Genomic DNA, 25,427 nt, shown 5'->3' with positions numbered 1-25,427 from the left:
TTTTGACTAGAACTTAACTATTGATCTGTGCAAAGATTGAAAGACTGAATTTGAAAAAAAAAATTATCCACAGCAATTTTAAAGACTGATTCCCAATAACAAAAATGCTTGTTGGCAACGGTTGCTGCTCAGGGGCCCAGGTTGGTTTGAAAAGCCTTTTTTTTTTACTTTAATAAAATCATCATTGTAAAATGCCTTTTTGTATTTAATCTGGTTATGTTGGATTTTAAAATTTATTTTAAAAGAAATCTCAAGGGGGCAAATACTATTTCACCGCACTGTACATTGGACTATAATGTAATTGACGATAAACAGGCTTTAATTGAGGTCAAAGACCTTAAAACAGACTTTTATTACAATGTAGCGGTCTATAAACCCAACATGAGACATACAACAGTGAGTGCATTACTAGTTAAAATTCATGTGTTCAGCCAGCTGTAAATGGGCATCTTTACAACCTATGTGTGATATTTTGAAGCAGACTCAACCTGAATAGCAAATGTCTTTTCAGAGGAATGGCATTTGTCAACAAATCCTTCACAGACCAGACCAGAGAGCCGACTAAAGAGAACTATTCACTGTTACGGGAGAATCAGCTCTCTGGTGTGTGGAAATCCAGAGAAAGAAGCCAGGAGGAGAGCGTTCTCGTCTACCGCGGGGATAAAAACGTCTCGGAGGTAGACGGTGTCCTGGTGTCTCGGCGCAAGAGGGGAGTACCGCTGAGGTGCTAAGAAACGCTGAAACCCGTCGCAGAAATGCTCTTTGAAGATTTTATGCCTCAGACGGGCATCCATTCTGTGGTTCCACGTTTGCTCCCATGATGCACTTTGGTAGGGATGCGGCGCAGTGCCGGGATGAGAGACGATGGGGCTGCATCCGTTGCAACAGGACACGCATAAACCACTGACGCTCATGTTCTGCACCTGTATCCTCTGCGCGGAAGGGTTTACGCGCGGTGCAGTGACTGACGATGAGTCAAACGGCTCCTCTTCATCGTTTTGCCTCCGTCTCTTCACGTCATCCAAGCTGCAGCCCTCCAGGAGCCTCTTCTTGTCGAGTGAGCTCCTCTGCTGTCCGCCGGGTTCCACGATCACCTTTGGATCCCATGGTTTGTCCCGGAGAGGTGGACTCAACGTTGTGTTAGTTTGGTGGCTCTTGTGTCTCTCCGGATCCAGGTTCTCGTCCAGGAGGAGGTCTACTGGCCGGCCCGTCTTTTCCCCGTCGTCGTCCTGCTGTGTTTCGCTGCTTAGGTGGAAAGCAGGTTTGTACGGGAGCATTTCTGGTAGGTCATGGCTGATAACTGCTTCTTTTTCTTTAGTTTCACTTGTGCCGCCTGAGTTTTTAAATGAAGAATCTAAAAAAAAAATGAGAGGAAAGTAAGTTTTCTAAACCCGTTTTGAGTGCGACAGGCATTTCATGCATTGCTGGGCTAAAACTCACCTAAATGTGGGCGTCTGCAGGAGGGCAGGGGTTCTTTGGGTTGTTCTGAGTCGGGAGGACTTGTGATTGGAAGCTGCAGCGATGTCTCTTGAGGAAGACTGTTGGATTTCTGTCGCATTTTCTGTCCAATCAGAAATCAAAATCAAAATTTCGATGCAATGTTTTCAAAAATAATTCATCTTGTATTGTAAGGTGGTGCTGGTTACCAGTTCATTAAGACGTTGTTGAATTTTAAACATTTGTTGATTTGAAATGCTGCAGAGCACTTTTTTTTTCTTTTTTTTTTGGAAACTTTGCTTATGTTCAAGTTTTCATGATAAAAACACATAAATGGATAAAGCCATTGATACCTTGAGTTGTTTGTGGTAATAAATCCTCCATGCTATACAGACATGTAGGGCACTGCTGCTTCTTCGTGTCTGAAAAGAAAATGCCATAAATTAGGAAAACTGCTGGTCTAGTTTTAATCAAGGCATCTCTCTACATATCACACCCTTTTCTATCCACTGATTTAAACCTAATGATTTATTTTTAATATTGACTTTGACCAACTACTAAACAGTGTCTTGCAAAAGTCTACGTTCTAACTCAGGGTCATCAGGTTGCAGATCATCGGGTGGGGCAAACATTGAGATATTCTTACATTCATTAATGGCTGCATTCATGTGACCCTAAATAGATTGTAGTAGATTTCAAAATGTTTTGCGAATAAAAATCTGAAAAGACAAGACGGGTTCAGCCATCTTGAGACAGAACCACTTTTTGCAGCTGTGACAGAAAGCATCTGCAAACATACATTTTAAATTTGGTCCCGGATTCGTAGCCGGATTTAAGTCTGGACTTTGACTGGGTCACTCCGACCCAATTGAATTATGCACAACTTTGTCTTTAAAGGCTAACAAAATGCATTAAAGCGTGTAAGTTGATGACTTTGCTTTTATGATTATGTAAAACGATGAAGAAAAATGTATTGAATGGTAAAAACACATATGCTATTCTGAATATGTCAACATTATCAAACCCGCATTAATGGATTTGTTTTGCAGAACTCACCGCTGATCTGGAGGACTTCGGAGTTGCGCTGTGAAAGGCACTGGCAGGTCCAAAATATGGCCGCTGTCTTTGTCTGTCAGGATGCAGGCCGAACTGTAAGGAGGACAGGTTGCGGGGCCAGCTGGGTCAAAACAAGAGCACGTTCAAATATGGGTTGTAAATTTGGAAATGGTTTGTGTCCTTACATTTCTGTTCTGGTGTCCCATCGGGTGGTATGTCAGGGGTCTGTGCAGGAGTGGAGCGATGGCGTGCGGCTCAGCGTGCCGATGCATAACGACGCTAAAATACAGACGAGAAGCAGAAGTGTGAGCTTACCGAGAATCAAAATCAGGTCAATTTCCCCCCCCTTAAGTCTAATGTGTGGGGAAATTTTAATTAAACAGTCTACAAAATTAGCCAAGTTAATTTCCACAATGAATCCAGTTTCATATCCAGTTGCGTTGATCGGAATCGGGGAGGCAAGAGCATCTTTGGGAGCCAGTTTCGCCTGACAAACAACACAGTATCTTGTTACAGAAGATTGCATTACAGATGGTAATCCTGCTCTGCTAATCAGAGTCAATCCATTTATTAACTTTAGAATGTATCCACTCCAAGGACACATGATTAGTAATGCAGGTTGGGAATACCACGACTGGAGGCTAGGCTCAGTTTAGCATACATTCACAGCCGCGTGTCGTAACGGCGGGCAAAAGGTTTTATCCAGACGGCTGTCTTCATAAAGATCTGCAGAAAACAATAACAAGTTCAACAGTTTGCTTGAAAATAAAAGTGGTTTATCCTCTAAATTATTTCCTGGCAAAATTATTTTCTAGATTGATTTGCTGTTTAGATTAGTTGTTTTTCCCCAGAAGTGCTATTTTTGATTTAGCAAATGTTAAAAAGAAAAAAACGAACAGGAAGACAAAAGCATCTGCAAATGGATCTTCAATAAATATTAGTAAAGGTTGCTGCTAATATCATTGTTAAATTTAGTTTGTTAAGGCAATGGGTTAGAGACACTTGAAAAATTGTATTCTGTGATGTACTGAAAAAAAGTTTTCTGCTGCATGACAATCACAGACTCTTTTTAGTTACTGTTTCAGTTCTTTGTAAGGCATTTTGTCTGAACTAATGCTTGAGATTCATTATTTTTTCTTTAACTGGTCACTGCTCCTTTCAATGCCCCTTCATTGGATTCAGCCTAACAGCTTTTTTTTAATAATGGAAAGGTTAGATCAAGGTTGCACATCAATGGTTTACTAAATTTCATCCCTGATATTTGTTGGGACCAGAAGCAAAGTGTTGCATTAACAAGCTTAACGAGTTTAAAAGTCTGAATCTAGGTTGTTGATCAGAACATTAAGGATGACGGCAGGTAACCTGGTGTGGAAAAAGCAAATCTGTAGCAATTCTTACGTTTAAAGTGTTTCGGAATTATTAAAACTTTTTATTGACATCTCAAATGTTACCCAAGAATGTTGTAATAGATTAAAAAAAATGTTTTACTATATGGTCATCAGGCCAGTATGAGATGAAAATTCTTCTATAAAAAATTTGTTTAGAAAAAAAAAAGTATATCATGATCCAATTGCTTTTATTTGAAGCAGAAAAGCAACAGCTATTGCTACTGATGCTAAAACACATTGATTATTGCATTTATAATGTACATAGTCTAATCATTTATTAATTATTATGATTTTGATACACAGATTTCATGGAAGCATGGTGCAGCTCTGATGAAAATGCGACCTTACTGTAACGTAAAGAAATCGTTTTACGATGTGAATACAACATCGTGTGATTCACTTCTTTCTGTCTTAGGGATGTTAAATAAATTAATAAATTAACTCCCTGTTGACATGAGAAGTGGGGATGAATACACGCTGCTCAGGTTTTCTTTTTTTAATCCAGCTCCTTATTTACAAATAATGAAAAAAACTGAAAATATAGAGATAAGAAAAAGCTGAATTTGTTTGATTGAATTATTAATATTTTTCCCTTTTTCTTTAAATTGTGGTTTTCTGAGAACACTGACTTTTGTCTTGACTGGAAAGACATGCATGTTAGGTTAATAGGTCACTCTAAATTGCACCCAGGTCTGATTGTGTGCAGGCATGATTAGCTGTCCAGCGAGGGGCCGGTGACCTGTCCAGCCTGATCGTAGACATCAATACCCAAGACCGGTGTTTGATAATAAAGTTGCTTCTGAGACAGAAAATCAAACACATTTCTCCTAAAATCTGAGTCTTACCTGGCCGAGGAAGCCAAAGGAGCAAAAAGTCCCGTCTGTCAGCTGAAGTTCGTATCCTGGTGGAGAACTTACAGCAGCTCCTCCTTATATCCACATCTCAGCATCACAGACGGTGCTGATCCACCTTTGTTATCTGCAGAAAGAAACCACCTGTTCCCGTGAGCTGGTGTCGGTTCTCTGCTGCTGGCCCTGGCCAATTAGTCAGTGTTACTTATCAACACCAGCAAAGACCATTAACTACTCCCAGCAGCTTATATTAAACTAATCAGCTCCCTAAACCTTTCTGATTGAGTTTAGGGGAAGACAGCTTACTGTGGCAGCCAGTGAATTTAGCTCTGGGTCCTTTTGTGTGACATTTATGCCATTTTTTGGGATAATTTTAGATTATTTTGGTTTTACTAGCTAATGAGATTGTCAGGATCATCGATGTAATCACTTTTGTTCAGATTATTATTGACAATTCACTGTCCATTGACTTAAAAAAAAGGGTGTATTTGGCTTTCAGGGAGCAAACATGTGGGTATTTATCCAAATATTATCCAAAATGCAATCCCTGTGAAGTCCAATTTTCAGCTGTAATTATGAACACGCAATAAGTGGATTCTCAACATAAAAATTTGTTATTTTCTTGCTGTAAGGTACTTCAACACCAAAACAAACTTAATAGTAATAGCATCAATGCTACAGCATGTAATAAATATAATAGGATTTATCTCTATAAACTTTTACAGTAACAGTTTCAGTAGCTGTGGAGCTTTATTGTGTAAATTTAATACCTCATTTTTCTTTTACAAGCAGAATCCAAATATTTTTTTTATTTCATTGCAAGTATAAAGAAATCCTCTCACAAAACCAAAAACAAGTTTGAAAAGTTACAAAATAAATGACGAGATATGAGGGTTAAAATGTCTGAATCCAAGGAACAAGCATTTAACAGAGGTTAGTTTGAACTAAACTAAAATGTGCTTTTTGTATCACAAAATTGATTTAGTTAGATAATTAGGCTCTATTTTCACCAAGATATTTTAGGGACCGGATGCGTCTGAGTCGAACAGCATCGTTTAAGCTCACTGTTAAGCTCAACATGAAAGCAGCCGTTACTGAAAGTGAGAATAGCTCCATGTTTGCCCCGTCCACTGAATATCTCAGTGGACGGGGCAAACTCTGGGTTTCCTCATTAAACTTCCTGTTTCCTTGATTTCCGGGGCCCGCTTCAGAGCAGGTTGTCTGAAATGGCCCCCGATTTAGACAACGTGGGCTACCCTTCAACTGGATCCCATTAAGAGGAACATAAGACGGTGATTGGATGAGGCTTTGGGATGACATGTTCTCCTCGATTAGCTAATTCCTTTCTCACAACTGTTCAAATCCTGTTAGTGTGGGTAGGGTTAAGGCTGCCACGCTGTTCGCCCGCACAACAGAACTTTACCCGTGATAAGCTACGTCGCCGGCGTGTGCCTCGGCTCCTCAAAGGGCCCTCAGGAAAAAAAGATAAATGAGCTTTAGCCTCTAACCTCCCAGGTTTTTCTTTTCCTTCAGTGCATAAAATGGTTAAAGTAGAACAACCTAAAATACAGTATCTTCAAAATTTATTAACATTGTTTTAACAAGGCACATTTGTCATAAAGATTTTATTTGTGGGCTTTTACTGGACTTCCTTTTCCAATTAGTAATAACCTTTAAGAACTAGAATTTGGTAGCTTACACGTTGTTGTATTTCTTGTGTGTTTTCTTTAATCAACTGAGGGACAGAAACTTGTCAAGTCGCAACCACAAACTTCAATGTATTTCATTAGGATTTTATGTGTTCGAGCAACACAATGTAGTGTATAACTGTGAAGGAAAATAACAGTGAGATGATGGCAGATTTAGGTTCAAAGCTGATCATTTGTTAACCTGACGCCGCCAGATAGATTTGCTTAGCATATCCATCTGGAAACCTTCCGTTGAAGTAATTTTGGGAAGGGGCGAAAATACTGGTTAGCTGATTGGCCTATGTTGGTGATAGACAAGCCAAATAAACCAATCAGATCAACGAAGCATATGACGTACTCGTCAACATGCTTCGTCGTCGCTCTGTTACGAGCGACGACGAAAACACAACCACAAGCCAAGCTACTCTTGCTGCTGCAGGTAAAGGCTCGTTAGCTCAGCAAAGAAATACTCTGTAATTCCGATAAAACTTGCTCGATAGCCACGTTAACGCTAGTTTCATCGGCTGAAGCCACCATGTTCTTTAGACTGAACTGTCGCGCATCTCGTTGCGTCACACCTCAACCCGCCTCAAAGCCAACGCTGATTGGACGTTCGTTTGGTGAACGGCTCCAAATTTTCTTTAACGGAGAGTATCCAGACTGATCTGCGAGTGAAACCTTGAAAGCTCGCGAGATCAGGATGGTCTCACGAGGCTAATCATTTGTTCCCTCAACATGTTTCTTCTGGCTGGAAATAGGGCTTAGGATCCGCGTTGTATTGTGGGACATGGCGGCCATGTTGATGGCAACGCAACGTTAAAATACCTGTGACATAACGTTGTTCAACGAAGAGACGTAGAAGTAGAGTTGAGAAAGAATAGATAGAAAAAATATGTTAAAATCCCGAAAAGGATCTGAAATTTACCGGGACACATTAAATAGAGAAACCAGGGACCGGTATGTTGACAAAATCAGATCATCATCAAATCATTATTAATAATTTGGATCCATATGAAGTTTCAAACAATGAGTGGAGCACCGACGACGACTTGTTGCCACCGTTTTGCATATCGGACGTCTTCGGCTGCCTTGTTTGTGGTGTGAGCGCCTATACTTCATAAAAGTTCCAAAGCTACAAATCCTTGGAGTCTCATGTGCAGTTCATGAATGGATGGGTTCAGGAGCTGCAGATCATAAAGCCAGCAAACAGTGGGAACACAGTAATTCACACAAAGGTAAGCTGTGCTCAGACGGGCTCTGGCACATGCTAACCGTTAGTGCTAACAACCACTCACACATGTAATGTACTTTTAACTAGCTGCTATGTGTTTCAAAGGTTTAGTTAGTAACGTTAACTGCCAACCCTCCCTAAACCCTCTGGGTTTCTCACGTATTTGAGCCTTTTCCCGCTGCCATTTTAGTATTTATGTGCATGTATGTGGTGTCGCGGCTGAAGGAAAGAAACAATGTAGGCTATAAAATAAAACCGTGCATCTTTAACTTACCAGAATGAAAATGCAGGGAACACACTCTCATTGACATCGGGATACTGTGGAAAGTTATGATCGGTAGTCTTAAAGCCGCGATCAAAGCGAGCCGACGACTCTTTGTTATCTCTGACACTTGTTCTCCGTGGTTGCGCCTCCAGGTAGGAAAGCGGTGGAAAGTTAACCCATTTTCTATGTTTTTCCCATGGCGATCATGTGTTGCGCTGTTACAGCCCACAACACAGCAACGGTTTACCATGGTTGAAATCAAGTTAAGGTAAAATTAATCAAATTAAAACACGGCTGAGAGAGGGAGTACAGTACGCGGTAGTCATAGGCAGTAGTCTGAGTAGCGGCGGCGGAGGCATTCAATATGGCGGCCACACAAAGTAATACGTCATGACGCCCAAGCCCTATAACGCAATCATTTTGCAGCAGTCCAGCCACAGTAACCACTCCCTTGATCTGATAGAGGATCTTTGGAGAGAGCTGAAGATTATTGTGAAAACAAGAACGCCTTTAAAGACTTGGAGTTCAAGGATGGATCAATAAAACATCAGCAGAAACATAAAAAAAAAACTGGATGGCAAATTAGAAGTATTAGCCTGGTATTTTACATATATATTGTGGAGTGGTGGCCTGGTGGTTAGAGCAGTGCACTTGTACTCTGAGGAGGTGAAAGTACCTGGTTTGATCCCTACAGCCTGCACTCTGAGTCCCTGAGCAAAAACCTTGACCCTGATTGCTCCCCAGTTTTAAATAAAAAAGTTTTAAATAGAGCTCATTCGGACCATTTTTCACACCCTATTTTTGCTAAACACTCATTGTAGTTGACACTTGAACAACTACAATATTTTGTATGAAAAGAATAGTCAACAAATTGCCATAACCCCCAAGGGCAGATACCATACATGATCCCCTTTGTAGTCTAATGGGCTTATAAAATTAAACTTTCCCCTTTTCACTCCACAGGTCCTCAGAAGGATGAATCGACTCAATGAACCCCCTGTGGGTATGACACAGCATCCTGGCCTGGAGCCTGTTTGTCTGGATGTTTGTCATTGCAAACCGCAAGAAACATTTACATGGAGGATTGTGGCCATTTACCTTTTTGGGGGCAATGAGAGGCAAGCTTTATTCGGCATTGAATAACGTTAGATTAATAAAGAAAATCAAATATCATACAAGAACTGCATTTCAGAGAGCAAGCTGTTTGCTCGTGACATCGTGTTCGGGTGCTATAAATGGCAGGTTGGCAATTTCTCATTTTGTCATATATAATAAGAAAAAGAGATATGGCTAATTTACACACATATATATATATATATATATATATATATATATATATATATATATATATATATATATATATATATATATATATATATATACACACACACACACACACAATACACATTTTTCTGGTACACAAATACAATCTCATCAGCAAGTTCTTTGAATGCAATGAAAACAAAGATTTAAAATTCTAGTGTTTTTATTAAGTGTAAAAAGATCTTTTTACACGTCAAACAAAATAAGTTAAAATGACACTTTTGTAAATTCTTTTACAGTGAATACAGGTTCATTGCACACGGGTCCTTTGTGTGTTGGTGCCGGGGGTCATCTTGTCTACAGGATAAGATTTGTCATCCCAGCATGTGAGGTGCTGCGTATTCGCAGAGAATCTCCTGATGCCGATGGTCATTATGAAGGCGTCAGGGTCAACTGAATCGAGAACCATGGTGGGACATGGCATCCTCCTTCTCTGGCCTATCATATCGTGAGCAGAGCGGCTCTGGCACAGGAATCTGTTTCAGCTGACTCACGAAAGGCGCCGGATCAAGAAACACCACATCTAACACCAGCTGCATCAGCTCATCCACGTACTCTGGAGCAAAAAACAAAAACAAAAAACAGCACCATATTTTAATTTATCATGTTTGATTTGTGTGCAATAAAAACTGAATAACTGAGAAGTGAACTTACTGAATGTTGACTTTTCTTTGAGTGCCTTGACGGTGCATGTTCCCCGTCTACCTTTTGGCCAGCAAAGCTTGAAGCCAAGTTTCCCGTTAGCCTGCCTTTGTGGGCGCTCAGCGTTTTCATTATAATGTATGGCTGCCAGGCAGATTCTACTGGGAGAAAAAAATAAAATCCTAAATAATAACAGCAACATTTGGTAGTGTTTTTGGCCTCTGATTTTACACATTTTCACATAAACACCGCATTTACCTGCACAGCGTTCCCAATGACGGAAAGGGTGCACGTTTGGGAACGAAGCGGGTCACTGTTGAGTGAAATGCCTCGAGCGACGGGGCTTGGTGATGGGGGCTAAGCTTCGACACATCCTTCAGGACTCTCTTACCGGTGAACAGCTTCTGCAGCTTGTACAGAACAGTTGTTCCTGAAAGTAGGACGTTAAACATTCGCTCGTGACCAAATTGCTATGAGCAACTTGTTAACAATAACATCCACAATCTATTTCTACATTTAAAGTTTGGCTTATGTTTATATTTTAAGAATGAGTTAAATAAAAACGGACCTCCTTTCAGCCATTTCTCTTTACCCTTGGACACGCGGGGGAGGTGAGTACACTTTGGGTAAAACGGGTCATCGTGGGTGTGGATGTCCTGGACGTGGTTTATTACAGATAACCACTTGGCAACTCTCTCTTTCCCTGAGCTGGATGAAGCTGCAATCCAGTAGATCTGGTTCTTGATCATAGGGAGCCATTTCTTGACCTTCTCGCACTCCTTTGTTTTGGAAATTGCCTTCAATTTTTTGCTAATGCCTGTGAATAAACGACAGACAAGATTAAGGCTGTGATCCTCCCCACCGCCACCACCCACAACATGCTTTACCAAATTCCAAACAATAACTGTTCATAAACGATGGCCAAGTTGAGTAAATCCCTAAGAACTTGGTTTACAGATGAAATTATTGAATTGACTGAATGGTGATTACCTTTCTCAAAGCGCCACACATCGTGGTACTGTGTAATTTTGGCATCAGCCAGGAATTTCTGTATCTGGGGGCGCCGATCAGAAACAATGCATTCCAACTTGATACCAGATTCCTCCAAGAGTGTAAGGCTCCTTTTGAGAGCTTCCCTCTCCATGTTGGTACTACCACCAACTTCATTGCTCTGTTAGGGGTTGTGGAACGGGAGAGTTTAAAATTCACATGACATCGACATGTTATCGACACATCCCACAACAGCGACTTTTGTTAACAAAAGGTCAGTCTGGGGTTCAGACAGCAAGTTTAATCAAAATGGAAAGAATTTTGGAATGAACATTATCAAATTATTGACACGGCACAAGTGAACTTAATCAGGAGCGCTCAGGCGCAGTTTATCAGGTAAATGAGGTGAAAAGGCTGGGTTTACACTCTCCTGTTTAGATGCACATTATGAATTTAGAATTAGGGCTGGACGATATGGGAAAAAAAAGCAGATTGATAAAATAAAACTCATATTGATCGATATCGATAATTGTCAAGAAATTGAAAACATATATTTTATGTGCAGACCTGGCCATATTATGCTGGTGTAACTCAACCCTTTATTCAACCAACTTTTTATTACCAAAAAAGTTTTTAAAACACAAAAAAGGAACACGTGCTCTTTGAACTCTTTGAAGGGGGCGGAGCTTGGTGACAGAATTCCTGGGTCTGCGTTTGTGATTGGTTGGGAGGATGTAACGACTGTAGTATTAACCTATACGGCTAGAATGCAAAAGGAAGGAAAACTGTCATTGAACTTTTGATTGAACCTTTTTTGTCTATAATAGATAAACGTCTTATCGATCGATATACATTGTAATTGAATTATCGTCCAGCCCCATTTAGAATAACTATGGAAAATGTAAAAGTCAACCAGAGTTTTCAGATTTCTTGTCAATTATTCAAGAATAACGTACACGCCACATCTTCCATAGACTGTTTTTCAAAAACACGAGTCCTGAAAATAGGGGGCTGTCTTACAGAGTAATTTAGTATTTTTGTGAACATGGTTATGTTTTGTAATGATGCAACTAACCTGCACAAGCTGAATGTCAACGACGTTGTTTCTTTTCAAGTCCATCATGGTGTAACTTCCATACTTTGTGCCGGGTCCTGAAAACACAAATAAATGTTACTAATATTTCAGACAACGTTTGATTATTTTCTAACTGTATTTTATTTTGTTTATTTTTTTTAATTCCCTATTTCAACAGCTGGTCTGAAGCTTGCTGTTGCACTCTCAAAGAAACTTAAACAATCTATAAGTAATGCGGTGACGTGCATCCATGTGGTGATACTTCCTACAACGTGAAGGGCGGATTTGAAAACTACCTGGCGAGTCAGCTCTCATATCACCGCCGAGGATGGCTCTCCCCTCTTGGCTGAGCTGTTGCAAAATGGCTGTCTGGTCACTCTTCCACTTATGCAGCACAGCAGGCTCTATGAAGTTGCAGCAATGTTTTCTGAACTGTTTATAGCTGTGAATCTGTAACTGCATGGCCTTGAAAACCTCAAGAATCAAAAGACAAGATAAACACACTATAGATTTGGTAAAATCGCATTTGGAGATGAAATGCTTGTCCTATTTTATGCATGCTTTTTTATCTCTCAATAAAATTTGACTGAGGTTCCTGTGCCAAGTACAGCATAGCAATCCCACTCAGTGACTCAAAATCATCAGCATTTCATCCCCTACATGCCATAAATGCGTCTTGGAGAAATGGTAAAATACACACCTTCTGCACACTGAAAAACGATGCCCCACTGAGGTAGATTGCAGCAGAAAGTTGCAAATTCTCAGCTGGTGTAGAATGTCCAATCACTGGCTGGCTCTTCCACAGTCTCCCATGTTGGCAATGTGGACATTTCTGAACAATAGCGCAGAATGTTCCTCTGATTCTCTTTTGGATTTCACAAACTCGACCGCAGACAGGGCACTTCTCAAAGAGCTCCATGAGGCATGACTCAAAGACGACCAGTTTCCGGATTTTGCTAACGCTGGGGTCCTTCCTATAACGAGGGGGGGAAAAAAATAAATAAAAAGAAGGGAAACTTGTACAATACATACAACTATAGAGGCATTTGAAAAAGCCATGCCTCTACCATGGTTCTAGTCAACATTAATTTATGTTCAAACAAATTTATGTACTAAATGTAACAAGCAAAATACTGTTTTATCGTTGGGGAAAACATATATAAGGGTTTACTAAGTATCTTAAAAGAGTTAATGCTTCTCTTGATCAAAATCATGTTCTTTCGAAATATAACAAAGAACTGGTTCAAAAAGATGAGAAAATAAAAAAAAAATAACCAATGCATTGAATTAGTCTATGGCAAAAAAAAAGATCCATAACTAGGAAATTGTATAGATAGTGATGTTGAATACTAAACAAATGGATGGAATAGAAAAAACAACAACATATACATCACACTTCATTTACAAAACAACTTTTAGGTTAGATTGTACTTGAATATAATGTATACTAGATAAAAGTTTCCTCTTCATTATCACTTCATAACCCCCCCCCCCCCTCAATTCCATGTCATGATTATCTGATGTGTGTTTTTGTGAATAGAAGTTTAGCAAACTTAAATACACCATGTGAAATCTAAAACCATAGGCTGGTTTAAAAAAATAAAAAATGAGATAATGGCAAGAAGAAGAAGTCTAAAACAAGTTGACCAGAATCAGAATAACTTACAAACTACCCACTGATTCAGTTAACACGTTAACTGAGTCTTCTGGGTTATATGTGGAGTGTTCGGGATCTGCCAAAGAACAGCTAGCTTCCACAGAGCTGGCCCCGTCTTCATCCTCCGCCAGACTGAGACGAGGCCTCTTTAGCGGTGGCTTTGCTGGCATGAAGGACCAGGGAACGTCAGGAAACACCGCAATAGTTGATGTGTAGACTCCAACATCTTTAGTTGTCTTCACCTCAGTCGTCTGGGTACCTTTTAAGCACATAAACGGACAAAGCCATCTAAGCAAGCATTAGAAAAACCATTGAACTGTTTCTTATAGGAACCTTTTTTTTGTTTAAATTGGCTTAATTTAAAATTTTCTTTATGTCAACAACTTTTAAGACCACATACCTACACTTCGGAAGTGAGGTCCCAAAGTTCTGTATGAAAGCTGTGTGCCTGTCGAGGCATGCATTTGGGGTTTTGTCTGGCAGCCCACATCTACCCTTTGAGGCGTTAGGATGCTACTGGGCACTGCTTGAAATGTCCTAGCCTAATAAAAGCAAATATAGATTTTTCAAGAAAAATGAAAAATAACTTACCTAATAGAAGTAACAGGACATCGAGAATAGGAAGAAATCACATTTGGAAAAGATGCGTTTCACGACGAGCCAAATATAAAACATTACATGTGACGCAGAGTATTGTCAATAGAGTAATCAAAGAAAAACTATGAAGATGTGTACACCATTCCCTACAAGACTCTTAGTCCCTTGCTGTCAGCCTCTTCCAGGGGCTAATTTATGCCCAGTTACTGTAGGATTTAACTGCAGAGCAGCAAACAGCCTGGAGGATTCGTATTTTACACGCAGTACTCGGGTTGTTGTGCTGATCGTCATGATGGTTGCATCCTCGTATTCATACATCCTAAAAACTAAAAGTCACGTACGTAGGGTTAGGGCTGGACGATAATGCAGTTACAATGTATATCGACCGATAGACGGATATCGATGATAGAAAAGAAAGGTTCAATAAAAAGTTCAATAATAGTTTCCCTTTTGCATTATAGCCATGTAGGTTAATACTACAGTCGTTACACCCTCCCACTATGACCCTGTTTGTAAGATGGCCCCCTATTTTCAAGACTCGTGTTTTTGAAAAGCAAAAGATTTGCCGTGTGCGTAATTCTAGAAAAATGTACAAGAAATTTGAAAACTCAGGTTAACTTTTGCATTTTCCATAGTTATTCTAAATAGGGCTGGATGATAATCCAATAACAATGTATATCGATAGACGCATATCAATTATAGAAAAAAAAAGGTTAAATAAAAAGTTCAGTAACAGTTTTCCCTTCCTTTTGCATTCTAGCTTATCATACAGTCGTTACATCCTCCCAGCCAATCACAAACGCAGACCAAGGAATTCATCGTCACCAAGCTCCGCCCCCTTTAAAGAGTTCAGAGAGCATGCTCTTTTTTTGTTTTTTAAAAACTTGCAGTTTTGGTAAAAAAAAAAGAAGAAAAGTTGATTGAATAAAGGGTTGAGTTTGGTGTTTGTGTGTTCAGTATGTAAAAATAGGTCGCTAAGCAACAGCACAATATGGCCAGGGCTGCACTTAAAATATATGTTTTAAATTAGTTGATAATCATCGATATGGAATATGATTTTTATTTTATCGATCTGCTTTTTTCGTGAACATTGTCACAGTGAACGTTTATCTTTTCATTGAAGTGACTTTTTTTATTGATTCTCTTGTTTGTTTGTTTGAAGCAACTTATTTTTTGATTGAATGATAAAGACACAAATTTCCTACCCATCAAAAAACAATGCTACTTCAATTAAAAACGTTGCTTCAAACAAAACAAAAAACAGACTTCTATCAAAGAAAACATTTTCAATCAATGAAAATCAGTGTTCAAATGTATTTTTTTCAGTGTCAAATATATTTTTGGATTCAAATACTTTTTTTCTTTGATTGAAAAGGTTTTTTTTAATTGAAGTGAAGTTTTTTTTAATTGAAAATATATTTTTTGATTGAAGCAACCTTTTTTTGATTGAATAATAAAGACACAAATCTGCCTTTATAAGGTAGGAAAAAGTCTCCCGGTTAACGTCATGTTGGCATCAGAATGTCTATCTGCACCGATCCCAGTGCTCTGATTGTAACTCATGTTACCGTGATATTAGCACGTTCCGTAACAGGGCTCCTCTTTGCTCGGGCAACACACAAACACGTGGATCAGTTTACAAACATCCACGTAGCAAAAGCAACGAAACGAGGCGACGTTGAACCGCAAACGCCAGAAATGTGCATCTTACGTGGGCACGTCGCGTTAGCAACGTTAGCAGTTTGCAATGGTTCGCTTCCCATCGCCTGCCGGGGTCTCTTACTGCCAAAAAGTTACACACGGAACAACACTTACCGTGTGCGCTGCAGACGAGTCCCTGATTGTTGGAATCACTCCTTTCTCCAAGCGCAGACTCGATGCCATCTTCGCCTGGTATTGTCCCAAGTTAACGAAACACTCGGGTGCAAAATGTGAAGCGCATACATAGAGGATTGCAGGGAGAGTCACCGGGACATTGTTGTCAAAGATGAATTTAATCCACTGCTGCCTGGTGGTTTGGTCCACAGACGCAGTCAGACTGAAGACATTTGCATGTTTATTTGTGCAACCAACAACGGAGCAGTTGACATGAGCGCGACGTTTGGACATCTTTAGTTTGAACACAACTCGTTAGTGTGGCAGGAGAAGGGAGAAGGACCTGTCTGCAGCAAACAGAAAGGGGGCGGGGCACAGACCACGCGACAGGCCCATACCATATATGGACATGGCACCATTGCACTCCGGAAATTGAGGGGGCGCTATTTTCCAAACCAGCTGCCATTTCTCACATTTTTTTCTTTCGATTTTTTTTTATTAATTTCTGCCGTTAAAACATAACTTAGCTGCGGTAGCGACAGTTTTTGAAGAACATCTTTATTTATTCCAGTCATAATTAAAGCTGAACTATGAAACAATACATACATTTACACCTAAACTAATGTGCCATTTGCTTGTATTCCCTAAAGTATCTTTTTTTCAAAACTCTTTTTCTGGGTTTTTATGGTACTAGTGGCTTATTTTATCATACAGTAGACTGGCAGGAAAGGGGGATTCAAAGAGGGGGGGAGACATGTGGCCGGAATCGAACCTGGGTCAGCCACATTGAGGACTAAGGCCTCTGTAAATGGGTCGTAAATATTAATAATTGTGCAATATTCCTCTGGCCTTTACTACTACTTTTATCTTTGGTGTTTCTGATAAAGCTCATCCTCTGTTGCCTTAGAACTGACTTTAAATTAGATTTGCAAGTTTTTCCAACCACTAGACTGTGTGTAACTGTCAGTATCTTTGCCAACATCATGCCCCAATTTCCCCACTGTGGGACAGTCACTGAGCTATATAATACACTGGAGTGCTGATTTTGCTGAAAAACTGAAGTCACTGGCCGCCATCTTGCTCCTCCCTACTCTCACAGAATCCCATAGGATTTGGTTGCAACAACAAGCAGTTTTCTGGCTGAGTGAAAACGTTTCACAGGTAATTCTACAGTCAGTGGATGTACTAACACTATCAACTACTAGGAAATTAGGTGCTGAAATATTTTACATGTTATTAATATTAAATGCATATATGTATATATAAATATGTGTATATGTATATATGCATATATATGTATAAACATATGTAAATATATGTTTTTGTATATTGTTATTTATATATTTATAAATGTTAAACATATATATTTAAATGAATAAAATGCAAAATATTTCAGCACATGACTTTCTCAGTACTTGATAGTTTTAGAACATAACATAAAAGTACATGGCATTTGACATTTTAAAAGTCTTAAGCCCCCCTGAACATGAGAAAATCCGCGTTATTCGATGCTGTAACGCACATATTCCCTAGTTACTGGGGGGAAATAGGGAGTACCAATATGGCGGCTGGTGGCTTCAAAGCGACTCTTTCAAACAGACGGTGATTAGCACTCCAGTGTATTATATAGCTCAGTGGGGACAGTCAACAAATTTCTTATCCTACTTCTTGCTATCCCACCAAAAACATCCTCAAAGCTCTAGATTTAACTCTGAGGCAAACTTTGGAGCAGATCAGACAGTCTCGTCTCCACTTCTGTCTCTCTCACACACACAATACCTGTGGAGGAGAAACTTATTTTATTAGTTCATGCTAATATGTAAAATTAAATCTTTTTTAGACCTTAAAATTCATATGTTTACACATTTTTCCCAATCCATGAATCATCTATTCTCTCTTTTTTAATTGAGAGTTAAAAATAATAATAAAAAAAAAGATCTTCTCTAAACCTTTATGGGTGGTCATCTTAGCCCCTGTTGATACAGTAATTGTTCCCTTGTGTATAATGACACTCTTGAACCAGCTTAACCTAACATTTTCACAAGGTCTTCTGCTCTTTTTCTGGGTTCAACTCGTACATTTCATGATATTTATCCTTGTTGATTATTTTATACTTTAAAAAAATATTCAAAACAATGTTGCATATACAAACGTTTTTTTTTTTTTTAGGATTTGTTTTATGATTTACGATTTCTCACAGATTTTGTTTAGTGTTAATGTAGCAAACAAGACGTGGGACAGGGGTTAAAGGCCACCCCTCCAGGAGGCGCAGACTAAAGCCGAGCTGTGCAGAGTGGAGTAGGGCCAGTGGGAAAGGGGCTCATCTTTCCTGTCCCTGCTGTGAAAAAGCCACACACCACCATGATGCTGGAACCACACTTCAGTGATTGATATTTTGGCATATCCACATCTGATGTTGCCGGTTAGACGATGTGTGCTACGAGTCATATTTGTGTAACGTAATATCAACAGATTCTCCCCACCTGAGCTGCAGATGTCTGAAGCTGCCCCAGAGATACCACAGGAATTTTCTCAGCTGCTTCTTTGATTAATGCTATCCTCGGACAGCTTGCTAATTTAGAGAGACTGCCAAAACTTGCTTTGAAGTTGTTTTAACTGCATTTTCAGATGGTGGATTTAACATCAACAACAGATTATTTATCAATTATGTGACTTCTGCAGGTAATTTGTTAAACTGGACTTTATTTAAGAGGCACCAGAGTAATATGGTCTGAATACACATGCAAGTCGAACTTTAGATTTTGATTTGAAAAAAAAATAAATAAAAAAATATTTAATTGTAACATATTTTACCTCCCCATCACATATAAGCACTAGTTTGTATTGGTGTGTCCTATGAAATCCCAATAAAACCCATAGACAACGTGACAAAATGGGTAACAGTTTGTGTTTGTCTGTGAAAGTGCAGGTGTCATAAGCCAACAACGCCACACGGTAAGGTAGACGCACTTTATTCCTAAAACAGAAGCTGCACCATCAGTAGCGGCACACAGGTATATGTACACATATACACACACAATTACCTAAATCTGTTATATAAAATATATAATCTGACAATGTACCTTTTATTCCTCTTCAGAGCTCATTGAATTACTGTGCGAGAGAGACAGACAGAGAGGTAAGTCTCATCCACTCGGGTGGGACACAAAAAAAATAAAAGAAAAAGAAAAGAAAAAAAAATATGCCCAGACCAGTTTTTAAACTTCGTTTTTACAGCATGGCAATAAAAAGGTCTGTACCCCCTTTGGAAAAATAAGATTCTAAAAAGCAATCTACAGCAAATTTCACTGGAACAGGTCTCTCTTTCCGTCTTCTAATTGAGAAAAAAAACGAACAAAAAAAAACTACAATTTTTTTTTTTTAAAACCAATTCCTTTACAGCAAGATGTACACACCCTCTAGGATTTTGTAATATATAAAAGATATTAAGCATTAAAAATTCCACATTTAAAAACTTACAATAAATAATATATGCAGGCATTTTATTAAGATAAAATTTCTTAGATTGCAATCTACTGTCATTAAAAAGACGTTTTTTTTTTTCTCTTCTTATGAAACGCCCCTTAATCGTCCAAAATGCTAGTATGAATTCTTGGCATTTGATTGATTAGGTGGGACTTTCCAGTCAGCGTTTGAAGAAACACACCAGGGAGGAGAGGAAGAGCGCGCCATCTCCACGTTTGCCCTGATGGGAGTGTGGGGGGGGGGGGGGGGGGGGGTTTTGGGCACGTAGATCCATAGTTTGTCTCAGTGATTCCTCCAATCACGTCTCAGCAGTTTGATCTCATTAAGACTTTCAGAGCATGTTCATGATGAAGTTGTAGATCTGTGTGAGCACCACGAAGTGAACAGGCAGACATGAGCGCCGGTCCTGGGTGGCAGGGTTGCACGTCAGCCAGGAGAGGGCGTTGTATTGCTCCAGGACGAATCTAAAAAAACAAAACAAAAAAAAAAACACAACAAGCAAGATGTTAACTCCTGTTACGGTGCGACAGCTTTCACTTTTCCCACTAGACCAGAAGGCTTAGTTCCTACCTGAGCACGTCAGAAGTGTGGTTAGAGTCCAGGGGGTGGGAGTGTTTACTGTGCAGGAGCTCATCTGATTGGACAGAGGAGACGTGCAAGTGTAGAGACGCCTGGGGGAAACAGTGCAAGTACAAACTGAGTGCATGGAGCTTCTAAAACAAAACGCTTCAAGATTGATTTACCTGAAAAAAATAAATAAATAAAAAAATAGACTTTGATCTGCACTTAAAACACATGAAGACATTGATACCTTGAGGAAGAGCGGACACTGATTCTGAGCTTCAGGGCAGGCGGACCAGAACCAGTCCGGCAGCGGCCCCGCCTTCGCTGTTGAAATGAAGTAACCCAGAGCCATCGGCTGCTGCAGGATGCTGAGAGCCTCCTCGTGGGACTCCATCCGGTCTGTACCCTGGCCCTGCACGGCACAAACCAACACATCAACTGTCAGGCTCGCCTCCCCCCCGCCCAGATGTTCATGTAACCAATTTAGGCCAGACACAGAGGCAGCTTCTAAACCACAAGTTATTTAATGCAAAAATAAAAAAAAGCAGATGTACTGCTGGTGAGATGTTCAAAAGACACTAATTTTTTACTTTTAAACATGTATTGAACAACTTTTTTCTACTGGAGGGATGACGACACTACCAACAACTTCAATTTGGATAAATGTTTTATAAAAAAAACTCGCTTTTTGCAGCTAGCAACACGCTTCAGGCATCATTCTGGTGGCATATTAGATCACGCTTCTAGTAAATAATGGTCCGTTTCAATGAAATCGGTTGGTTTCCAGGCGCAGACCTGGGCTAAACCACAAATTTTCACCACCAAAGAGATCCGGCAATTACAGAAGCTTCATGGTAGCCCGCTTCATCCAATCAAAAACCAGCTCTCATGCTTGTTTGGGTTCGATTTCCTGTTGGGAAACTCAACTGCTACCAAGTTTCAACCGCCTAGCTCTGGGGAGTCTGCGACCGTCACAACCCAAAGAGACATTTTTTCCCCTCATCCCAGCTAAATAAACTCGTTTAGACCCACAAATGTTGCATGAACTATAGATAACAAAATACGCAGCTTAAAATTTTTGACAAACATCTACTGTAGGAAATTTGTCATTTAAAAAAAAAAAAAAAAAAATCACTGTTTTATTTCTATTTTTAAGTATTGAAATAAATTAAAAAACAGAACTTTTTGAGAAAAGAGGACAAATCTACATAGTTACATAATGAAAAGAAGGATCAAAAAACATTATTGGTACTTTGGATTTCATTCTGTTATATAAATTAAATGCAATTATTTAATAAAAAGAGCACTACTTATTATTATTATTATTATTATTATTATTATTATTATATCTATATTTAAAAATATTTGTTGGTTTAGTATTTCTGTGGAGAGTCCAAGAAGCTGCAGGATGCAGAAACCTGGTTTGACTTTCAGTTTTGGAGAACTTTGAGCTCATTCTTTCTCATTATTCTATCCACTGTAAAATGTGCCAAGAAAAAGGGAAAACTCCAGGATGCTACCGCCACTATGCTTTGTTTAGTATCAATTGCTTTCTTAATGCCTCTCTGTAACTCCTTTAAATGAACGTAAGCAATGCAATATTGCATATTGTAATAATGATATTAATTCCCCCCCTCCTCTCATTCCTCCTCTACACAAAATGTGTAAAGGACACCAAGAGTCCATCCAAGCGGCCAAATATTAGGGATGGGTACCGATTTCGGTACTTTCAGGTACTGACCGAATCTCGATTCACGTAAAATCAAACGGTACCATGTCTCAGTACCTAAACGCATCACTGCGACACTGAGGGATCTGAAGAGTGGGCGATTTTCCATGCCGAGCATGAACACAGCATTGCACGCACAAGAGTGTGATTGGTCAGTAGCCACTGGTCCAGTAAAGAAGACAAGGATGGCTGATAGAAAGCGATCGAAAGTAAGGCTCTACTTTTCAAAATGCGCTACAGACTCCGCTCGCTGCAACATTTGTGAGTGGAAGCTCAAGGCCAGTGACGGGAATACTTCTAATCTGAGGAAGCAACTGGTCACTGCTGCCAATTCAGTGAATTTCTCGCTAAATTTAGCGACTTTTCAGACCCAACCGGTTGACCTTTTTTCCAAAAAAGTGACTAGTGAAAAATCTAGCGGGTTTTTTTTCTATTATCGGTGACTTCCCATGAAAGCACCAATCATCTGCAGTGGTTGTCTCGGAGAGTGGCGATTGCTGCTGTTAGCCTGTTCCCAACTTCTCCAAGCGCCGTTTCTCAGACAATCAGCTGCCTCGTTCTGAAACCCGTCTGCAGTCATAGCAAAGAGAGCAGAGAGGAGAGCCTCTCTGTTCCCTCATTGCAAATGTATACGGCCCTGATTTACAAAGCTGGTTAAAACACAATTTTCTTAACAGTTTTTTTCTTCTACTCTGAAACTGTTGCACTAAAACAATTCCCTGAAATCTATTCACACACAGCTTCCATCCAGTATTCATCTCGTTCACTCTTTGCGCCTCTGATAAATATCCTTTTGCCGAAAATGTGTTGTAAGTGCGGTGAATTCAGGAAATGTATTAAACTTCACTATTTTTTTTTTTTAATAAGGTTCATTTTACGATCCTAACAAGTTTATATCTTGAGAAATAAATATGTTAAATAGAAACATTTTGAGATTGTATTTTATACGGTACTGTATTGGTTTAAATGTGAAAGGTACCCATCCCTACCAAATATGTTACCGGCAAGAAGAATCTGAATCCCTGGAACAAAAATATTACACCCTCTCAAATATGGCGTATAGAGAGTACTTTGCAATTGTAATATGGCACAGATGGAAAGTGAAGTTACAATATTTACAACTGGATATATTAGGCAGCTCTATGACAGACGACGAAGATGAGTCTGTGGCAGGAAACCAACCGATCTAAATGACTGATGGCAAAACGATCAAATATCCACTCAGAATAATGCTGTGATCTTGTTGGTGTCCAGAAAACCCCACTTGCTTTCTCTGAAACTTGCCAGTTAACACGCATCCAAACATTACTGAGGGTGAATGTAGTAGATTTCAGCCTCTATGTACACTGTTGAGCTGTTGTGGGTGGGAGGAAACTCAAATCAAGCTTGTGCATCCGACCCCTTCATAAAAAGGTCCAGAACTAATCCGACATTCACGGTACGTTCTCACTGACCTTGCCTACGTCTCCTCCGTGATGGTAGTGGTGACCGGGAGAGTGACCCGGAGAGGTGGTTGGGGAGTTGGGCAGGATGTTGATGAGTTCTGGATCCATGTCGGTGCCGATCAGGTCAAGGAACTCCATGCCTTCGGACCCATCTACAGGGGAAGAAGAGCGCTTTGACTTAGGCAGCCCCTAACGATGGAGACTCTTTGACACTACGCTGAGACGAGACATACCTGGGTTAATGGGGTTGAAGCTGATGTCGATGGGCTCTGAAGTGTTAGTGTTGACCTGCACCATGGCCGACGTGGGGAACACCAGAATGTGCGTGCAGGACGTGTCCTGTGGCGTGCTCAGCTGGGACGTTTGCATGTTGAGAGTGGTGCTGCGGCCGAACACCGAACCCGTGGAGACCGAGTCTGCCCAAGGAAACGCCGTCAGATTTACTACTTTTGAAGATCAACTGGAAGATGCAACCCCTCCCCAGGTAAGTTTAAGACTCATTATTTTACCTGGCATGATGACAAAGGAGCCCTGGGGCTCCATAGCAACCAGGCAGGCGCTGAGGATGCTGGGCGTGTCGGCAGCAGAGATGCCGCACATCCTACACGACTCCTTCAGACGCTTACTGAGCGACTGCAGGTTGGTCCGACTGAGCAGAATACTCCAGTCTGAAACATAAATAGAAATAAATCTGAGTGCGCCACGGTACACACTATGCACCACGTGAAGACAACAAGCAGAAGCGCTTATATGTGACAGATACGTTTGTTTCCACCCATTTATGCTTAATAATGAAAGAAAAACAAAATGTGTTTCTATACTAAAATCCCAGTAAAATACACAGAACAGGTTCCCTAATAGTCAAGAAAAAAATCCTAAACATTTCAGATCAACTTAGTTGTCTCACAGCATTTTGATCGTTTAGTTTTTTAAAGAGGTAAAAATATTTTGTTTAGTTTGGACTTAGAAGAAGCAGCAGATACAGTTGCTCATGTACTCGACAAAATCCAAGTTGTAAACGCTTAAAGGCTCCAGCAGGAGTGGGTGTTGTGCAAAACCTGACAGTATTATCCTTATTAAAATGTAGTCGACATACAAATATTTTGTCCAAGACTATTTATGCAAATACTGAAAAATATTGGGCATAGGACTAGGCCAGGGGTCTGCAAAATGTGGCTCTTTACACCTTCAGCTTTGGCTCTTAAAAACTTGAGGGGGGGAATTGCTCAATGTTTCTAAATGTAAAGGTAATTTAAAATTGCTAGCTTTAGGATGCATTTAGTTCTGCAATATCTGCATAACATTTCCAGAAAGAAAGAAACTAATTGTGTATGGAATATTTTACTATAGATAAATTAAGTATCTTTTTGTCAATAGGTGGCTTTTTCATCATTTTGATGGCATTTACTATAAAAAAATGAATGTCCAATTGAAGAAAATGTATTACACCTAAACAAAAATACTGTTGGTTAAATAATAGCTGACAATCTTTAATTAAAAAAGTATACTATAAAAACAAGCTCTTGTTTCAGAGATGTGTAACTTTTGTGGCTCTAAACAAAATTTATTTAGCCGGACCGAGGGTCAAAGTGGCTCTGCGGGATGGAAAGGTTGCTGTTCCCTGGACTAGGCGATAAATCAGTTTAGTTTATTAATTTCAAGCTCCAATTTTTTTTTTTAAGATTTAATTTTTGATAAATCAGGGTTTTATTTTGCCAGTGCACTCATTGGGCTTCCATGAAGAGAATAGCATGCAATTCTGAATGTAGATTTAGGAAAACATTCAGTCAAAATATTAGTAAAGAGAAAACTTTTCTACCGCAATACGAGGCACTTTAATTCAAGTTAGTTTGAAGTTTCACAAGTGCAGCTAAGTCTGTTCTCAGCTCATTGTGTAAAACCATTAGCAGCAATCATTTAGTTATATTTTCATTGTTTACAAAGACAGGGCGGCCATCTTGTTTCACAAGCATGCTTCACAGCTTTTATTTAGTTGCACTTTGAATTCAGGTTAACTCACAGACCAAAACGCTTGACATAAACCTAAAATGAGGAAAAAAATGGATTTGGTATAATATAATTGGAGATTTTATTTTTAACCCATACCGCCCACCCCTACCAAGGACCTAACCTTGAGAGATGCCGTTTATTACTTGCGATATTTTATATGAAGATAACTGAAGAGCGA

General features: G+C 39.6%; 3 protein-coding genes across 6 annotated transcripts in view; all 3 read right to left on the bottom strand.

Moving 5' to 3' along the window:
• Positions 1-30: 30 nt before the first annotated feature.
• Positions 31-5,332, bottom strand: LOC110366570. The gene is made up of 6 exons (XM_021308357.2): positions 4,727-5,332; positions 2,679-2,772; positions 2,494-2,586; positions 1,791-1,859; positions 1,441-1,561; positions 31-1,354 (listed from the first exon to the last, which is right to left on the bottom strand). Exons 2-6 carry the CDS (start codon positions 2,763-2,765, stop codon positions 582-584), a joined length of 1,143 nt encoding a protein of 380 aa, XP_021164032.2. The 5' UTR covers positions 2,766-2,772; positions 4,727-5,332; the 3' UTR covers positions 31-581.
• A 4,006-nt stretch (positions 5,333-9,338) lies between these two features.
• On the bottom strand, positions 9,339-16,361 carry LOC105939706. Of its 4 annotated transcripts, none has more exons than XM_021308354.2 (11): positions 16,016-16,361; positions 14,004-14,145; positions 13,613-13,862; positions 12,647-12,920; positions 12,243-12,420; positions 11,947-12,023; positions 10,872-11,052; positions 10,474-10,698; positions 10,140-10,311; positions 9,894-10,042; positions 9,339-9,795 (listed from the first exon to the last, which is right to left on the bottom strand). In XM_021308354.2, the coding sequence occupies exons 1-11, from the start codon at positions 16,307-16,309 to the stop codon at positions 9,629-9,631; spliced, it is 2,109 nt and encodes a 702-aa protein (XP_021164029.2). In that variant the 5' UTR covers positions 16,310-16,361; the 3' UTR covers positions 9,339-9,628. The 4 variants fall into 4 exon arrangements, with proteins under 4 accessions (XP_021164029.2, XP_021164026.2, XP_021164027.2 ...); XM_021308351.2 differs by having other exon boundaries at positions 9,341-9,795; positions 10,450-10,698; XM_021308352.2 differs by having other exon boundaries at positions 9,342-9,795; positions 9,894-10,039; positions 10,450-10,698.
• Positions 16,362-18,970: 2,609 nt separating this feature from the next.
• LOC105939705 (mediator of RNA polymerase II transcription subunit 13-like) overlaps positions 18,971-25,427 on the bottom strand; it is a 42,791-nt gene continuing 36,334 nt past the window's right edge. Inside the window, exons 25-30 of the mRNA XM_036150075.1 lie at positions 23,749-23,907; positions 23,473-23,655; positions 23,249-23,391; positions 20,313-20,477; positions 20,072-20,172; positions 18,971-19,965 (exon numbers count right to left, since the gene is read on the bottom strand). Of these exons, the coding sequence (XP_036005968.1) occupies positions 19,833-19,965; positions 20,072-20,172; positions 20,313-20,477; positions 23,249-23,391; positions 23,473-23,655; positions 23,749-23,907 (884 nt within the window). The 3' untranslated portion in view covers positions 18,971-19,832. The remainder of the gene's footprint in view (positions 19,966-20,071; positions 20,173-20,312; positions 20,478-23,248; positions 23,392-23,472; positions 23,656-23,748; positions 23,908-25,427) is intronic.

This window comes from Fundulus heteroclitus, chromosome 18 (genome assembly GCF_011125445.2).
Source record: "Fundulus heteroclitus isolate FHET01 chromosome 18, MU-UCD_Fhet_4.1, whole genome shotgun sequence".
In the NCBI taxonomy this organism is placed as follows: domain Eukaryota; kingdom Metazoa; phylum Chordata; class Actinopteri; order Cyprinodontiformes; family Fundulidae; genus Fundulus; species Fundulus heteroclitus.
This window is presented reverse-complemented; position numbering and strand designations above follow the sequence as displayed.

Bases quoted from the DNA above. Each gene is read 5' to 3' on its own strand.
- LOC110366570 (XM_021308357.2), bottom strand. From the start codon at position 2,765: ATGCATCGGCACGCTGAGCCGCACGCCATCGCTCCACTCCTGCACAGA. The intron at 1,562-1,790 runs GTATCAATGGCT...CTGATTGGACAG, and splicing joins ATTACCACAAACAACTCAAG to AAAATGCGACAGAAATCCAA. The intron at 1,355-1,440 runs GTGAGTTTTAGC...TTTTTTTTTTAG, and splicing joins CTGCAGACGCCCACATTTAG to ATTCTTCATTTAAAAACTCA.
- LOC105939706 (XM_021308351.2), bottom strand. From the start codon at position 16,309: ATGTCCAAACGTCGCGCTCATGTCAACTGCTCCGTTGTTGGTTGCACA. The intron at 11,053-11,946 runs GTTAGTTGCATC...AACCCCTAACAG, and splicing joins TTGACATTCAGCTTGTGCAG to AGCAATGAAGTTGGTGGTAG. The intron at 10,312-10,449 runs GTCCGTTTTTAT...TCCTACTTTCAG, and splicing joins AGAGAAATGGCTGAAAGGAG to GAACAACTGTTCTGTACAAG.